Source organism: Acanthopagrus latus, chromosome 13 (assembly GCF_904848185.1).
Source record: "Acanthopagrus latus isolate v.2019 chromosome 13, fAcaLat1.1, whole genome shotgun sequence".
Taxonomy (NCBI): domain Eukaryota; kingdom Metazoa; phylum Chordata; class Actinopteri; order Spariformes; family Sparidae; genus Acanthopagrus; species Acanthopagrus latus.
The window spans coordinates 23543308-23559733 of record NC_051051.1 but is presented as its reverse complement, the minus strand read 5'-3'; the positions used below and the strand labels follow the sequence as shown (position 1 = coordinate 23559733).

General features: G+C 42.2%; 2 protein-coding genes and 1 long non-coding RNA gene across 8 annotated transcripts in view; 1 reads left to right on the top strand and 2 right to left on the bottom strand.

Annotated features, from left to right (window-relative positions):
• Positions 1–361: 361 nt before the first annotated feature.
• On the bottom strand, positions 362–1415 carry LOC119031720. The gene is made up of 2 exons (XR_005078675.1): positions 1282–1415; positions 362–559 (listed from the first exon to the last, which is right to left on the bottom strand). It is a non-coding gene; the product is annotated as an uncharacterized LOC119031720 (long non-coding RNA).
• On the top strand, positions 1022–7097 carry skp1 (S-phase kinase-associated protein 1). 3 transcript variants are annotated; one of them, XM_037120371.1, is made up of 6 exons: positions 1022–1118; positions 1873–1972; positions 2152–2225; positions 2809–2952; positions 6062–6202; positions 6394–7097. In XM_037120371.1, the coding sequence occupies exons 2-6, from the start codon at positions 1876–1878 to the stop codon at positions 6427–6429; spliced, it is 492 nt and encodes a 163-aa protein (XP_036976266.1). In that variant the 5' UTR covers positions 1022–1118; positions 1873–1875; the 3' UTR covers positions 6430–7097. The 3 variants fall into 3 exon arrangements, with proteins under 3 accessions (XP_036976266.1, XP_036976264.1, XP_036976265.1); XM_037120369.1 differs by having other exon boundaries at positions 1069–1224; XM_037120370.1 differs by lacking the exon at positions 1022–1118 and adding an exon at positions 1492–1633.
• A 107-nt stretch (positions 7098–7204) lies between these two features.
• The window catches only part of tcf7 (transcription factor 7), a 119993-nt gene continuing 110771 nt past the window's right edge, over positions 7205–16426 (bottom strand). For all 4 annotated transcript variants that reach the window (XM_037120109.1, XM_037120110.1, XM_037120111.1 and 1 more), the window contains 3 exons: positions 14595–14643; positions 13395–13467; positions 7205–9754 (listed from right to left, as the gene is read on the bottom strand). In XM_037120109.1, coding sequence (XP_036976004.1) covers positions 9364–9754; positions 13395–13467; positions 14595–14643 — 513 coding nt within the window. In that variant the 3' untranslated portion in view covers positions 7205–9363. The remainder of the gene's footprint in view (positions 9755–13394; positions 13468–14594; positions 14644–16426) is intronic.

Sequence of the window (16426 nt, the reverse complement as noted above, 5' to 3'; positions counted from 1 at the left end):
TTCTTAATACCCATAAATAGCCTATCATATAAATTTCAAGATACCAGGCTGATGTTTATCGAGCACCTCTAGTGTTAAACTCGGAGCAGTTGCCTTTACATGCAACCAGAAATATTGTAATTGTGAGTGAAACTCTAAAAAGCAGGCAGTTTTAATGGATTTCAGGATGTGGAAGGTTTTGTGCTTACAAATCATCATAGACATAATTCAAGCGCAGATAGTATTACTGTGTGTTTTCCTACTGTTGAATGTCTGTTGTTATACTCATTCATTTAGAAAACATAAAAATGCCAAATGTGCATGTTTAGCAGCTTAAATGCTTTGGTTGACCTTGAAAAAACAACAGCAACAAACAAAAGGACACATTCAAAAAATGTTACATTACTTAATAAATGTAGTGTTGCAACAATTAGAAATGGTGGTAGTCATGCAGTCAAAATCTCAGCATCAAGGCATCGGGGAGTCCATGAACGCACCACAGAATGAGCTGGAAAGGGTCTGTAATGAGGAGAAGGCGCCCCCCAGTGGCAGCTCACAGAGTAACTGAGCATTGTATCCACTTAAAAAAAAAAAAATACAGTATGTCAAAGAATACAGTGCAGTTAGAGCATGAGGGCACACCAGACACATGGACATATGCGTTTTACATCAAAGTATAAAAGCAGGTTAATACCTCAGAGGTTTGAATTAATTTAATGTGTGCAAAATACATAAGTTACAATTTGCACCAAGCTAAAATCAATTACAGTAAACACACTAAGTTGAATATTGTAAAACAAACAAACAAACAAACAAAAAACACACACAAAAACATTGTTTCATTCGTAAATAAATATTTACACTGCGGAAAAATAGAAGAAGTAATAATAGTCAAATTATATTAGAGAACCACATTGTCGCCCACGAAAAAACAAACTAACAAAAAAATAAAACAAAAATAGCGTGCAAGCTTAAAATGCTCTCTAAAGATGGCGGTAGTGTCATAATAATCCACCTGGTCAGATATTAATGTTAAATAAAGTGGTTTGTCTACAGGAAGCCAGCCTTCTCCCGGCCGCCCCCTCCTCTGACAGAGCGAGCGTCACTCTCCGGGCGGCAGGATCACATTCAGACACCAGGTTAGTCCGGAGACTCCCAGCCGCTGTCGGTTCCTCCGCGTTTGTCAGGCCCTGCTGTTGACTACAGAGGAATCTCACCTCTGGATCCGTGTGAAAACATTTTACGGTACGCAGCTTCGCAAACCGGAATGTGTGTACACATTTTGGAAATTGAATTACCTACCATTTTGTTTACATCTTTGTTTGAATAGCCTTGGCTAAGAGGCCTCTCGGACATCGCAAGGCGCTAGCGTAGCGTCAAGCTAAGTTGCTAGCTTTGTGCATGGTAATGCTAGCTGCCCGGTTAGCTTACTGTATAGCCAACGTTACACGTTTGTTTTGGTTGTAAAAACGCATGCCGGCATTGTAGCCGGACCGTTATACACATAACTGCCGTTTTATGCATTGACGAGCATTCTCTTAGCTAGTTTTTTTTAAATGGAACGCAATAGCAAGCTAGCTACTTGATTAGCATAACCGTCGTTAAGCCTGTGTTAACAGGTGGCTAGCTAAATGTATCGTTGGTTAGCTTGGAGGTATGTTGGATTTGCTAATAACAACGCCTGTACAGGTGGCGTTAGGACCTGGTCATTTGTACCTAGTGTTTCGTTACGGCTGTAGTTGATTTATCATCCATTATGTGTACTGTAACGTGCTATAGCCTAGCTAGCGGAATAACAGAAATGGTCAGCTAAGCTAGCTATCACGTCAGTATTAGCCTAGCCTAGCTGTGAGTTTACTTTGTGGTCAATGATCTTATTCTGTTGCTCCACAGATAATGCCCACGATAAAACTACAGAGCTCCGATGGGGAAATCTTCGAGGTGGATGTTGAGATAGCCAAACAGTCGGTCACCATCAAGACCATGTTGGAAGGTATAACTTTTGAAATCACAGAAGTTTGGAGTCTATTCTGTCACCTCACGGTTGACATTGTGCAACATTTGATTACATCTTTCTTTTGCATCAACTCGGGCATTATTTTTAATTACAGCAAATGTAAATGCTGGTATTTATATCAGACTGATGCATGGTATTCATTAATTGTTTGACAGATTTGGGGATGGATGATGAAGGAGATGATGATCCAGTTCCCCTCCCTAATGTGAACGCAGCCATCCTGAAGAAGGTACAGGGCACACATACACCAATACACACCTCACAGCACTCCACATCACACATACAACATGCACATATTTAGGTTAATTGGTGTTCAGCAGGTTTGTTTGCTGAAATTAGAGGACTGGTATTGTTGTGACATGTTTTTTCAGCTTCAGCATCAAACACAAGATGGTGATTGCCACTGTTGTCTTTAATGTATTTGTGCTTCATACTGAGATGGTGCTACACATCAAATCACTTTCTGCCTGTGACACATGTTGCCAGATTCTACATAACCAATTACTGTCAAAACTAGTTTAAATGGGCTGTGATCGAACTTTTATCATTTTGGAGAGTGTAGTTTGTGGTTCTTGTGGAACAATCCAGTTAATGTTCCGCATTTTCCATTTTAAATGATTCTTGCTGGTAAATGAACTTTTCATATCTATGGGAGAAAAAGGCAGTGAAGTGGGGAAAAAAGCAAAAGAAAATGAAAACACACACTTGCTGGGTCATGCCTGTGTGCCAGCTGTAGTTATTTCAGACCACTTTAAAGCTTCACCTGGTAAAAGCGTGTGTGTTCTTACATGTGTGTGTGTATTTTCCTCCAGGTGATTCAGTGGTGCACTCATCACAAAGATGACCCCCCACCTCCTGAGGACGATGAGAACAAGGAGAAGAGGACAGATGACATTCCTGTGTGGGACCAGGAGTTCCTCAAAGTGGACCAGGGCACCTTGTTTGAACTCATTCTGGTAAATACACTTCAACACTTTGTTACATTTATGTTGCATTAACTCAAATTCATTCTTGATAAATTGACACTAATGATGCCTGATTTATTTTATTTAACAATCTGTCACTGGTACTGTAAGCATGGCACAGAGGAGGGGAACAGATGATTCATGAGATTGAAATGGGTAGTTATCTTTACTATGCCGTCTCCTTTTTATGCTAGTTAGCTGAATATTTCCTCCTGCAAGTCGAACTGTTGGTTGTATTGTGTGTCATTTCCAGCAGAGAGACTTCTAAATATTACAGTACAAAATTAGTTTCTGTTTAGAAAGCACACACGTCGGAAGATAGCCTTTAATGACATTATTTGTGTCCATGTTGTAACAGAATGCATATTTCTTCATTTAAGATCCTGTATCATCAAGTCCTCGTCTTTTTTCCTTCCTCAGTTCCAATGTGGTCATGATGAAAATGTTAATATTGATACAGGGAGTACTTTGCTCAAATCTGTTGAAATGGATTATTCACAGTGTTTAACCAGAGAGAGATCAAAGTATCAGCTGCTTGCTGCAGATCTGACCCGGCTCTTTAGACTGCTGACTCAAAGTAATTGTATAATTTGATTCCTGAAGACTTTTTTTTTTGTTTTCATTCAAGAAATATTCTGTTTGAAGTTGACATTAACAGATATTCTCTTTTGCCCCTGTGCCTCTTTATTTGCAGAGTTGTACATGTGTTCACATGTTCCTCTGCTGTGGTTTATTTCAATTATGGCCGTGCAGAGAACTGATCTGTTTTCATTTGGTTAACAGGGCTGCTTAGCAACAGCTGGAATGTTGGTGTTTGGGGCTACTGCTGTAGGAGAGGCAGGGATTTAAATGGCTGTTTTAAGGTGAAACCAGTGGGAATTATGTGGGATTCCAGCTGACTCTCTGTGGGCAGTGAGTGGATGTAAACCAGGCAGAGCACATAAAGGTAACCAAAGTCTCTGGGGGCTATTGGGAAATGAGTGCAGGACAAGTTGTCGGCTTCCACGAAAAGAAACACAAGTCGGAGTGTCCGACACTTGAGTGCTGAAAAGCCCCCTCTGGTATTTGTGAATGTGTTTACATGCACAAAGCAAGATGATGCTGAAGAAGCACAGTTGGTGCTCATGTGCCGCATTAAATTGAATTGAGGCTTCCTTGGTGTTTGTGAGGTTCAGCAGGTATGGCGTGATGCAAGTTTACTGGAACGCAGCAGCAGTGGAGTTAATGATTTGTGTGTTGATTTGGACTCGAGTGGCAGCCGATGGTTCTGAAATGTTGCCTCACTCAGGCGATGAGCTGGGAGTTATGGTTGAAATCAATAATACACTATTGATAAGGATGTTCTCTATGTATTTAGATTGACAAGGAATATATAAATGTGCCAGGCAGTGTCATTGGAACCTTCTTATTTCAAATATACAGGCACCTCTTCCCTGTAGGGCACTCATGAACTTTGTACTGTGTACCTTTTTAGAGCTGACCTGATGAATGAATTTCAGCTGTGGTAATCTAGGATGACTCTACAGCATGGTGTCCTTTTATTAGTGCCATTTTGTTTGTTGATGTGTGCTCTCATTTAGCACAATGTTATATCTAAGCACCTGCTTGTGCGAACGCCACAGCTGTGGTGAACTGGGTTAACAGCAGACTTGTGGGTATTTTCTACCAAAAGACATATGCTGATTCCAGTCCAGACTACTTCGTTCTCCTCTGTGGTGTGATAGCTAATCTTGTGCAGAGTTCTGATCTGATTGTGTGACACTGTTGTGCTTGTGAAGAAACAAAAAGGAAACCCCTCCTGTGTTACAGCGCTTCAGCGTGTTAGCTCTCCTCAGCCTCGGCACTCTGGGAGGCAGATCTGACCTCGCTCCTCCCTTTTTATTCTGTTCATAGCTGAAATGTTCCCAAACTGCTGAAGTTACATTTGTTATTTGACCAAAGCAGCTGCCAATGTTTGTGTCTTATTAACTGACAGCGAGACACTTGATGTCACTTTCGTTAGTGACTGTTGGCTTGACAGCGGTGTCGTTTTTCATTTTTGGTAATGTGACACCCGGCAGTGTCACATTATTACTGCCCCTGGTAGAATGGTGTTATCACCAGGCTCTAGTAAAATGTGTGTAACATGGTCTTTTTCACACCAGGTCAGTATAAGCCTGTGCCAGTGTAGTACAACCACACAGCAGATTTTTTGATATTTAATGCTGGAATAGTTCTGGTGACTGTGGAATAGCTTTTTTGCTTGGACTGCCCATCCCAGGTTATTGTAACTTTCCAGAGTTGTCATTCAGTGAGCTATGTCTGATAAACCTTTAGCGTTCTGAATTTAAATCTGTGAAAATGATTTTATGCTAATTATTTTTTCTATTTTGTATGTTAGTTTTCCCAACTGACAAAAATTTAGTTCAGTTTGATTCTCAGAAGTTCCCTCTGCTTATACAGTCTTGGTTAAAGCTTTTAATGGAAGAATAATTTTGTGCTTAGCAACAGGCATAAGTAATCAATGGACAAATTAGCCTTCTAACAAAGTGGTCACAGGGCTGCGTATGGCCTTCAGTAAGTAAGTCTGTTCTCCCTCATGGATCTGTTGCTCAGACTGCTCCTCCTGGATATTACACCCATTTACACTTATCTACCATGTGATCCATATCTGGAGAATGACTTCATTGTTTTTTCACCAGCTATTAATCGGTGTCCTCCTTATCTCAACTCAGCCTGAATTGTGATTGAATCTCAATGTGCAAATAGACAAACAAACATGGCATTATCCAGGTCAGGGTAGGCAACGACACAGATGGCCTGTGAGTCACACTGGTACCTGAAAAAGTGATGCACACTTCAATGTAGCATCCTGTAGTTTTACTGTGTGATCGCCTGGTACCGGGTCTTCCATTTCCATCAGAGTGAAACCTTGTATTGCAGCAGTAGAACTCGCAGCTATTCATGTGTTGTAGTTCCCAAAATGAGACCAAAACAAACCGGCCTTGGCTGGCTGTTAATACAGCTGTAAGTGTTGATATGTTCTTTGAAATGCTAAGGCATCACTCGGGCCGCTTTCTCACGGCTCCTCTTCATGTCATTGTTGTTTCCCTCTTTTCAGGCCGCCAACTATTTGGACATCAAAGGCCTGTTAGATGTCACCTGCAAGACAGTGGCCAACATGATCAAAGGCAAAACCCCCGAGGAGATCAGGAAGACTTTCAACATCAAAAATGATTTCACAGAGGAGGAGGAAGCCCAGGTAGCTGTTCACTCATCACCTGAGTCACGTCTTAATAAAGTCATTAGGAATGAATACATCACTTCATAATGATGCTCATATCATATAAAACAGGCTTTTATTCTGTGTGAGGGCTCACAGCTTGGACAGCTGAGCTGCCATCCACATGTGTTCGGAAACTCAGTCCAGTCTTTCCCTCGTGTTGTCCGCAGGTACGCAAAGAGAACCAGTGGTGTGAAGAGAAGTAAAGGGGGAGATCCTGCCAACACTACCACACTGAAAAGGAAATGTCCCTGCTAACTGGTTGCACTGGCGTTGTTCATACTTGTCAATATTTACATTTAGTATATTTAGAGCCACATACCCTTTCCCTCAATTTCTGTGTACCAATAGCATGACCATCTTAACTTGCCTGTGTGTTGTCATTAATTTAAATAAAAGAGCTCTTTGTTTCCACAGGTGTGAGAAGAAAAAAAAATAGTTCTGGTTTAATGGCTTTGTACCCTTAAAGATTAGAGGACACTCCTTTCCTATTTTCCCTATTATTAATCGCAATGGTTGTCTTTTTTACTGGACATGTTTGTTTTTTTCTTTTAGGTTAATTGATTGAATAAAATGGCTTTTTTGACAATGGAAATGAGAGGGTGAATATTTTATCTCTGCTCTGTAAATGCATTTGTTCTGTGAAACCATGTTGAGAGGAGAGGACGGGCTATTTAATAGGAAAAGTGAAGTTTAGGGTTTTTGCATAATATCCTCTGGACTTAAAGTACTTGTGCGTTGTCACACAGCATTGAGTAACTAATTCCTAATTCATGTTGTATTGAATTGGAAACTATTCTCAGATAAGCTCTGATGCTGGCTTTTGGGATGATCAAACATGTATTGAAGGAGTAAATAAAACGTATAAAAAGGTTGGCGTTTGTCATTTTTGTTTTGGAAGTAGAAGGTGCAGAAGAGCGTGATGTTCTTTGGGACACTGTTCTTGAAATGTGCTTCCATCTCAACTACAGTAGACATGGACAAGATATTCAAAACACTTTAATACATCAAACAAAAAGAACAAGTAATACATCAGAGGCGTTCGAGGCTTAAAAAATACAAAAGACATCTTCAAGGCGTCGCCCCTACTGGTGTGAACAGCCCCAAATGAAACAAGCTATTTCTAGCACAAGAGCTCTCTCTGCTGGAGGAAACCAGCTCAGCTGTACACAAGCTCAGGCTCCGGTTTGTGTAAGCCGAGTTTGAAGCTGCAAGTAGAACAGTGAATTAAAGCCTTTTTTTAAAGTCAAAATCTATTTTTGTTACACTGAAGTTGGAACATGCACAAATTTGAGAACACAAGATATCATTTGAACGCTGCTGTAGTCAGTAACACGTGACCAAGGAAAAGTAAAAATCTGCACAAGAGGACACACAAAATGTATTGCTGTAAGAATGGTAGAAACTAATAGAATCCTTTTTTTGTGGTTATTTAACTTTTTTTTTTTTTTTTACATAAAAACATATAAAAGTTTAATTATAATAGGGAATTCCAACATTTATAAAACTTTACAACACAATGCAATATAATAGTACCCATTTGGTCTCAGATTAGTTTACGGAGCTGCAAAAATGTTCAGTCGAAGGAAAACGGGGAACAGAGACGTAAAAAAAAAACAAACAACAAAACCCCTCTTGTTTTTTCTGAGGGTTTCCCCACCGGCAAAACATCTGACCTTAAAAATCACATGAGATTCATATAAAAATACCCCAAACTGGGAGAAAACAGAACACAAATGTAAAGGTGATGTAGCAGGAGTTTGACTGTCTGAAAGTGCCTAAAAGGAAAATGTAATTCTGATTTTTTTTTTACCTGCTGATTTGTTTTATTCCTTTGTCAAAGGGGATGCACAGGCAGTTCTGGAAATATTTGGAAATGGATTGAAGCTGAAGTCAATCTGTCCCTGTCTTTACACCTGAGCTTCTGCTGGTCAGGCAGGCTTTGAGTGACAGTGGAGTCAGTGTGTGTGTGTGTGTGTGTGTGTGTGTGTGTGTGTGTGTGTGTGTGTGTGTGTGTGTGTGTGTGTGTGTGTGTGTGTGTGTGTCACTATACTGTGACCTCTGAAGCATCTTCTGCAGCATCAGTCCCTCTCAGAACCTCTCCCTGCCTCACTTTTCTGTCTGTGTTGATGTTGCTAAGAGCTCATTTTATGATACATTTCCTTTGTGATTGTCATGGAGGTCAAAACTCGGGGTCAGCTTCCAAAAAAAAGAAGAAGAAGAAAAAAAAAGGAGCACCGAGGGGGCTTTAGAGTTGTGGAATCATCTCTCAGGAGGCAGAAACACGAGTTGTTTTAACTGAGTTTAACTGCAGCAGATGGAGCCAAAGAACTGCTGATTTCTCAGCTTCAGATCAAACTCTGCCTCTGAACAACTGGGACTCATGGTGACTGTCAACAATTCAGGGGCTGAATCCTCCAGACAAGAGGCGTCTCCTCCAAATGACAGTGTAGCCTTACTGACCCAAGTGTCCCTCCACAAGTCTTTCTTATAAAAAACACCTGGGACACCAACGTGACCACCTGAAATCTCGATTAAGGATTTGTACATTTTTAAAGGAGGCTTCACTGACCTCTTAAAAATAAATTCACCCAAAAATCTCAATTCAGTCATTATCTTCAGATGCAGATGGAAAGTCAGGTGAAGTCTCTTAGTCCACAAATGTTTCTGTTCTTCTAGACAGCTGAGGGAGATCAAATCATTTTGAGATCTCTGGGCTTCTGAAGACCTACCTGACGCAGGACAAGTTGTATGGGGTCATTTAAAGTTCAGCTGTTTAGGAGAACGCTGCAACCCTGTTTTTTTCGTGAAGCTCCAGAAATGATTTGTGGACCCCGAAACTTCCCCCAGCTGTCCATCAGCATGTAGGTGAGTAGATAATGACTTTGGATTGATTTTCATTTTTGTGTGAACTCATCCTTAAAGGATATATTTGGTGTATAAATGGTGACTTTAGAGGATCCAGCCTCTGAACTGAGACACAGATGGTCTCTTACTCTGGGGTCAATCTAGTAGCAGGGACACCACCACACCTTCATCACCACACCACCCAGAGTGTGAGAATGAAGGCAGGTGAGGGAGATGATCTTCATGGCTGTGGAGGTGAACAGGGTATCAGGGGTGTGAGCAGGCCGGAGTCATCACTGAGTCTCTGTTAGCACTTTGAGAGAAAGTCCTGCGGCCTTGGCGGCCGACAGCGCCGTCGTCGAGCCGTGCGTCTGCTTGCCGGACAGTTCCAGGTGTGCGTGGGCGTGTTTGGCTGCAGTGTGTCGGAGGTCGCTGCGCTTCCCGGCAGACTGCTGCAGGGGTAAGCGGGTTTGCGAGCGCGTGTTTGTTGGCGGAGACAAGGGGAGGCGCGATGACGGGGAGGCGGGCGGCGGGGAGCTGCCCGGTGAGAGGGGGTGCTGGTGCTGGTACAGACGGTGGCGGGCGGGGGACGGGGAGGGGGGAGAGTCTATGGCACTTAAATCTGAAGAAGTTGGGCTGGGGCAGCCTCCTCCTTGAAGGTAGCGAATGCACTTCTTTTTCCTCCTAGGGACAGTCAGAGAGAGTTATCTGTGAATAAAGTGTGGATGGTAAACGTCAGCAGGCTTCAGTGAAGATGCATCATTCACACCGATGTCAATGAACATGGAGACATATGATCACAACCAACACAGAGCAGGATTAGTGTCAGACACATTCCCTGACTAAAGGTTTTCTAGATTTAGTCAAATTAGAGGACTTTTCTATGACTGTCACCATCTTCAAACATAATTTAATAGTGGTGTTCTTTAAAGGGGTATTGCAACATTTTTGATAGAAGGACCTACTTGCTTTTTGTTTTTTTGCCAAAAATGACATTAGAGATGTTAATATCATTCTCATGGCCATCATCACACCTACATCACCTCTATGGTTCACTCTCTAACATGTTGCCTCTCGTTACTTTCAAATGTGCACAACCATGAATGGAAAAGCATCAATTTGTGACTTAAGTGGGAGAAACGTGCTGGAACAAGCTCTCGGCGAACAACTCTGTGACTCCCTGGAGTTTTGTTGTGACCTCAGGGTTGCCGGGCAACCAGCGGAGATGCTGCACAGACGCCCTTGTTAAATAGTTCCAGTACATAACTAACTCTAAATCCACAGATTGTGGGTTTTTTTTACATGTCGGTCTCTGTCCCAAATAAACCAACGAGACGTAACATGTGAATTGGTGAGCTTTGAAGGTGTTGGCACACGTATCTTAGAACTTTGGAGATCTCGCCGCTTCCTCTTCCAGGCAAAATGCTAAGCTGAGATCAAGGCGTGGTGGCAGGCCTGTTTCTGATGATTTATGACCACGTTTCTGCAATTTTATAAGGAAAACGAACTGGGATTGTTGCAATTTTGAGAAAAGGTCGGGGGGGAAAAAAACACTTGAATCGCATCAATTTGGATACACAGCCACTCAGCAACACTAAACTCTGCAAACCAAGTTTCCTGTTTTACTTTAACAACTCTGGGTGTTCAAAAATAATACACCAGCCGGCTCAGGAACATGCTTGAAGAGCGTAAACTGTGAAATCTGAATACTTTAGAGAGTCAGGAGACGTTTCCTCCTGCTTCCAGTCTAAATGCTAAGCTACAATTAGCACGGAGACTTGATGATGGAATGATGATGATCCTTTTCATTTTTGTCAGGAAAGAAAATAGGCGCATTTCCCCAAATCTTGAGCTATTTCATTATTTAAGAGCAGGGGATACCACTCAAAAGCACATCTTAATCACAATATGTCTTCTCTTCGTTTTTTAGTTCTATTAATGTGAGACAGTGAACTCAAACATCAACGGTGTCATGGCGATGGCGGCGTCCTTCGCATTTTAAGTACACCGAAAGTAGTACAAGTCAGGTGTTTTGTTTTTTTTGTCCACCCCCTAGTGCACCGCTCTCCCAGTTTGCACCAGACACACTGCAGCCGGGAGTGACACGCCGTGCTTTGTGAGGTGTCAAACTTAAAAGCAGACTTGTGTACCGCCGAGCGCAGCATCAAAGCAGTTAACAGGATCCCATGATCATTACCAGAATATGATATGAGTCACCAGGTTTAACCGCAAGGAAAGGCGCGAGGCCATATTCAGAGAGACGGAGGGAGAGAGGGGAGGAAGAGTGCGATAGAAAGTGATTTCTAAAATGTCAGAGTTCACCATCAAAAGGCGCCTGTTACCACATCGCATGAATGGAGAGAGTTGAAAGCAGATGGGCATGAGAATGCCGTCAGAAGGCAAAGCTGCAGGGAGAGTGTGTGTGTGTGTGTGTGTGTGTGTGTGTGTGTGTGTGTGTGTGTGTGTGTGTGTGTGTGTGTGTGTGTGTTGAGCTGTGGTGATAAGGATTTGCTCTAAACCACATTCACCCCCCTTTGTTCTATCAAACCGAAACACACACACACACACACACACACACACACACACACACACACACACACACACACACACACTTAGATTTCCATGACGTGATGGTGGGGAAGACGACGGGGTTACTACAGTGCTGTGGTGGTAGAAGCTTCTTGTGCAGAACCACACGGATCCCTGACTCCTGCAGCGACGCGCTCGTCTGTCGTCTACTGTAAAACCCCGCTGTGACTTAAACAGAGTCAGTCCGACGTGGTGACAGGCCCGTTTCTCATGATTTATATCATATTTTTACAATGTTTCTGCGCTATTACAAAAGACACAGAGCTGAGATTGTTGGAATTCTGAGAAAATAAGTCCATGAAAATACTTGAATTAAGTCGCGCATCAATGCACCTTGAGTTGTGAGGGTAAAACAGGGAACTTGGTTTACAGAGTTTGTTATTAATCTAGTGTTCAAGTACCCTGAGCACTCATAAAAAGCTTCTCCAGCTGGCTCACGAGCACGCTCCATGAGGGAACAGCTTTGTTCATGATCACAAACAAGACAGAAACACGTCTGCTGCAACATTTCGTCAACTTCTTCTGCTACCAAACTGGAACAAGAAGATTTAACTGCTGACCTTTAACAACACAGGTCTTGCAAATTGGTATTAATGACTGCCGATGATGTAAGAGATCCAACTCAAGGAGTTTGTAATGGCTTCATGTTGGCTGCTTATTAGAAGAGCTCCAGCCATGACATGAATTTACAAGCTGCAGTAATAAAGTTAAATGTTTTTCCCTGTAGGAATGCCTGACTTTTGGGCATTTTAACGGCACAAACTCATGTGAATTCATAAATCTGTCGGCACGTTTGGAGCTGCCAGGAACAATGAAAAGCCTCATTTTTTTGGTGTTCTGTAATCAACAGATCAGCAGGAAGCAGAGAAATATACAGGTATGCTGCTGTTTTGAATACCATCGAACCGCTCTGCAAATACTGACAGCTTTGTTATTCTGTGCTATTCCCCTTTAACTACACTAAGTTTAGATACAGAGCACACTGACAGCAGTGAGGATCCTTATCCACCTTTGACCTTTAAGGCAACATGTCACAGGAAAATAACAATGAATAATGGGGGGAAAATCCACGCTGATGCATCACCCAAAGTCAAAGGTTTTTGGAGCTGAAGACATTACTGATCCTGGAACAGCAATCCTGAAGCTGGTTAGAATAACATGGAGCCTGATGTTCCTGGAGAAAGAGCTTCATTCTCAGGTTGTCAAACACTGATTCTTAGAATTGTCATCACTGGACACTGATACTGCAGTAAGTTTTATTATGGGATGTTTTGACACTTTTTACGACCGTTTAAAGGGTTTATACTGTGTTTCTCTTGTGACTATAGAGAAACGTATTTAGGGTTAAAATGCTTCAACTTGCAACAGAGGAGAAAGTTAGTGGCAGGCAGCATGCAGAGCTCAGGTTGGATTCTCAAACATTCTCTGGAGGCAGAGACGTCTCGAGGCAGAATTAATCTCACTGGCCGAGTTAACCGTCAGCGGGTTGGGAATCTCTTCTGTAGTAAAGAAAAGCAGGAAAGACAGGAGGAAACTAAAATGACCCCGTCTTGTGAACTTGATCCGATTAAGATCATTACTACCTCCAGAGCAGCTCTGCCTTTGAAAAAATGTTTGAATAACTGTGACTCCATCAGGGGGAAGTGATGCACTGACGGACGGATGGGAGCAGAAATGTGGAGCGTGGCGCTATGGAGCGGGTCGGGTGGGGGAGGGGTGGATGTTCGGTACCCACCTGCAGGGACCGCACCAGTCCGTTTGTTGGTTGAGGCCGAAGCGAGCCCGGCATTTCTTAGGAGAGCCCGGGTCTGAGCACAATGCACAGCATGCACAAAACAAGAAGGAGGAAAAGCAAAAAAGAAAAAAAACAGAGAGGAGCGGAGGAGGAGGAAAAAAGGGGGTTAGAGGAGGAGAGACAAAGAAAGACAGAAAGAAAGAGACACGAGAGCTCATCAGGGCAGGAGAAACCACCGACAGGGCAGTTTGTTCAGAGAAAGCCATCAGGTCAAACTGTTAGTAGCCGGTTACAGCACAGCAAAACATCAATAAATGCCAGAACATACACAAATGCACACACACACACACACACTTTAGTTAAAGAAACACATCAGACATCCGGGACACAGGCAGTTAAGAGACACTCAGAGAGAACAGCCGAGCTGCGACACTGTTGACACAGTGATGAACCGCTTTATCTCAGGAATAACTAAAAATACACTGCGGATTAGATTATTGGCATCATTCATGCTTCTCATCGGTTTGCTCATTCTTTAACTGACTGGCTAACAGCTGACTGGTGTTGACCAAATACATTGAGACATACTGATTCTTTTCTGCAGAGCCCATCCAAGTCTGCCTCCTCTCACTCTTCATGAAATCATTAAATCCTCAATCTGTGTCAGTCTTCCCCCTGCGGTACCAAATATCAACTTTTTTCATGTCATTTATTCTGTCGTAGTTTGGAAATTGCAAGATGGCAGCTGACTGTTAACATCTATTAACATCCATCACTTTCTACAGAGTTGCCTGCGGGACATTTAAGACACTACAACAAATGATCTGCTGAAGACTTCTACGTGTTTTGTTTTTTTTTTCTTCTTCCTCATTGGTAAAGATAAGTGACGGGAAATGTTTCTGACTGCCTCGGTGGTGAAGGATAAGGGAAAATGCCATGATGCGTGACATTCTGAACTCGAACAGTTAAGATCAGGACCTGACGTTTCGTTTGTACACCATGTTTATAATTTAGGTTACGTGGAAAGCCGAGTGGGTGGGCGGTTTGACGTTAGAGACACATCCTGCCTCAAAGACAACAAGATGTTGTGCTACAGAGCGCCAACGCATCTTCAAGCTCAACTGAATCCTCTCAACACTAGCCTTTCCTTTTTTCTCCTGGTATCTGTCTGACAAGTGGAGATATATTAAGACAGTTTACCTGTATTGGAGTCCTGCAGCTTCTCCCTTTTTCTCCTCTTCTTCTTGCCCTGTGGGAAAAAAAAACAAAAAAACACAACCCCCCCAATGAATTACTGATTTCCTCTTGAGTTTCATCCATGCAAATAATTCTGGATTCCTCTGTGCTTTCCCTGTTAGCTTAACATGTTGAGAATGAGTGTTCATGATGGAAAGTAGTCCCACACTGTATTTTTTTTTTTTTTAATCTGCACAATATGAAAAATGGGGGTTCATTTGTGACATGTAAATCCATTTGAAAATTCAAAACATAAGCAATGTTGAAAGCAGCAACCAGGTCAGGCAACCATCTTTAAAACAGTCTACAAAAGCAAGAAAAAGCCAAGAAAGATAAAGAAAAACAAAAGGAAACACGTTGTATCACTAATGTCATTATACACTCGATTCATGCAAAACCTGATGTGTCGTCACCAAGAGGTGTTCAATCAAAAGACGATTCGAAACCCTGACGTGTTTAATGACGCTTTTAAAAAGATCCAAATATCTTGTCTGCATATTTGTATTTGTTTCTCTCCTGTCTGACTGATTGTAATGTGTGACTGCAGAGGTAAACATCAGAGTTGTTCACACAGATCCGGTGATGGTGGAGTGAGGCCTCATATTTGGGTGAGATGAAGGATGTGGGTACAGAGCTCTACCGCCTACGCTTCGATGTCTGCCCTCCTCGACTCGCTGTCAGCACTGTCTATGTGGTTACAACAACAATTCGTGCAACTGCACCCTTCTGTGAGCTTTGTGTCTGTGGGCGTACGTGTGTGTGTGTGTGTCGACGTGTGTGCATGTACTACAGTATATGTTGGCTTTTTTTGTGACTCGGAGGAGAAACCCTCCACAATTGCGGGGGCGGTATGTGGAACTTTACTTCCTGTTTTGCTCGTTGGTCCAGGGCAAAGTGGGGAGGGGGACGAGGAGTGAGTGAGGGTTTCTTAAATATAGTGTCTGAAGCTCTGAATGCTCATGTTACTACATAAGTTGTTCTATATCTTATACATTTTATAAGCTCCAATTATTACTCCACCAATTGACTGGTCCATTGCCAGAAAAATGCTCAACAACTATTTGGTAATTAAAGTAATTTTACATGCCTCTAAAATATGGATATTTCCTGACCTATTATGCTTTTTTATTTGTTTCCTCTCTCTCTGTGTTTTATTTCTATTCTTGAAATTTGAAAGCATCAAAGTCCGAACAAACAGAAGCTCCTCTCTCCTACAGAAATTACTGCTCCTGAAATGCCTCGACAGTAATTCCACCTTTAATTCTGTGTCCTTATGACAACACACTACATCACCATGTCATGCAAATGCATTATTCATGCCTTCCGACTTGTCTGGCACATAAGAGTTGATTTAGCACAGCTGCTCTCCTCTGGCTCAGGCATGTGTGAGCTGACCAATTAGAGGACACAGAGTGTTCAGGAGGGGAGGGGCCTTAAAGAGACTGCTGCACCGGACAGTATGAGAAAACTGATGTGTTTTTAGAGCATTAAAGCATAGAAATCTAATCTAGTGGAAATCAAAACTAAAATTGTTGTCCTGAAAATTAGCATGATATGTCTCTTTTAAAATTTGAACTGGGTATTGGACTGACAACACAAAAAAGGTTTCACTTGGTAACCTACAGTATAAAAGTTACCTGCCATATTTCCCTAAAGTTAAAGACCATAAAAACAAGAACTTATCCTGTGAAGCCACAACATGTGGATGATGTTTACATGTAAAGCTGTACTTCATCATGAACTAATCAAACTCCATCCACTGTGCTATGTGAGCTGCTTAGAAAATGCTCAAAGCT

What these genes read in the sequence shown, in the direction of transcription:
- skp1 (XM_037120371.1), top strand. Translation starts at nt 1,876, where the DNA reads ATGCCCACGATAAAACTACAGAGCTCCGATGGGGAAATCTTCGAGGTG. An exon ending in CCTTGTTTGAACTCATTCTG is followed by an intron (nt 2,953 to 6,061) that starts GTAAATACACTT and finishes CCCTCTTTTCAG; the next exon opens with GCCGCCAACTATTTGGACAT. An exon ending in CAGAGGAGGAGGAAGCCCAG is followed by an intron (nt 6,203 to 6,393) that starts GTAGCTGTTCAC and finishes TGTTGTCCGCAG; the next exon opens with GTACGCAAAGAGAACCAGTG.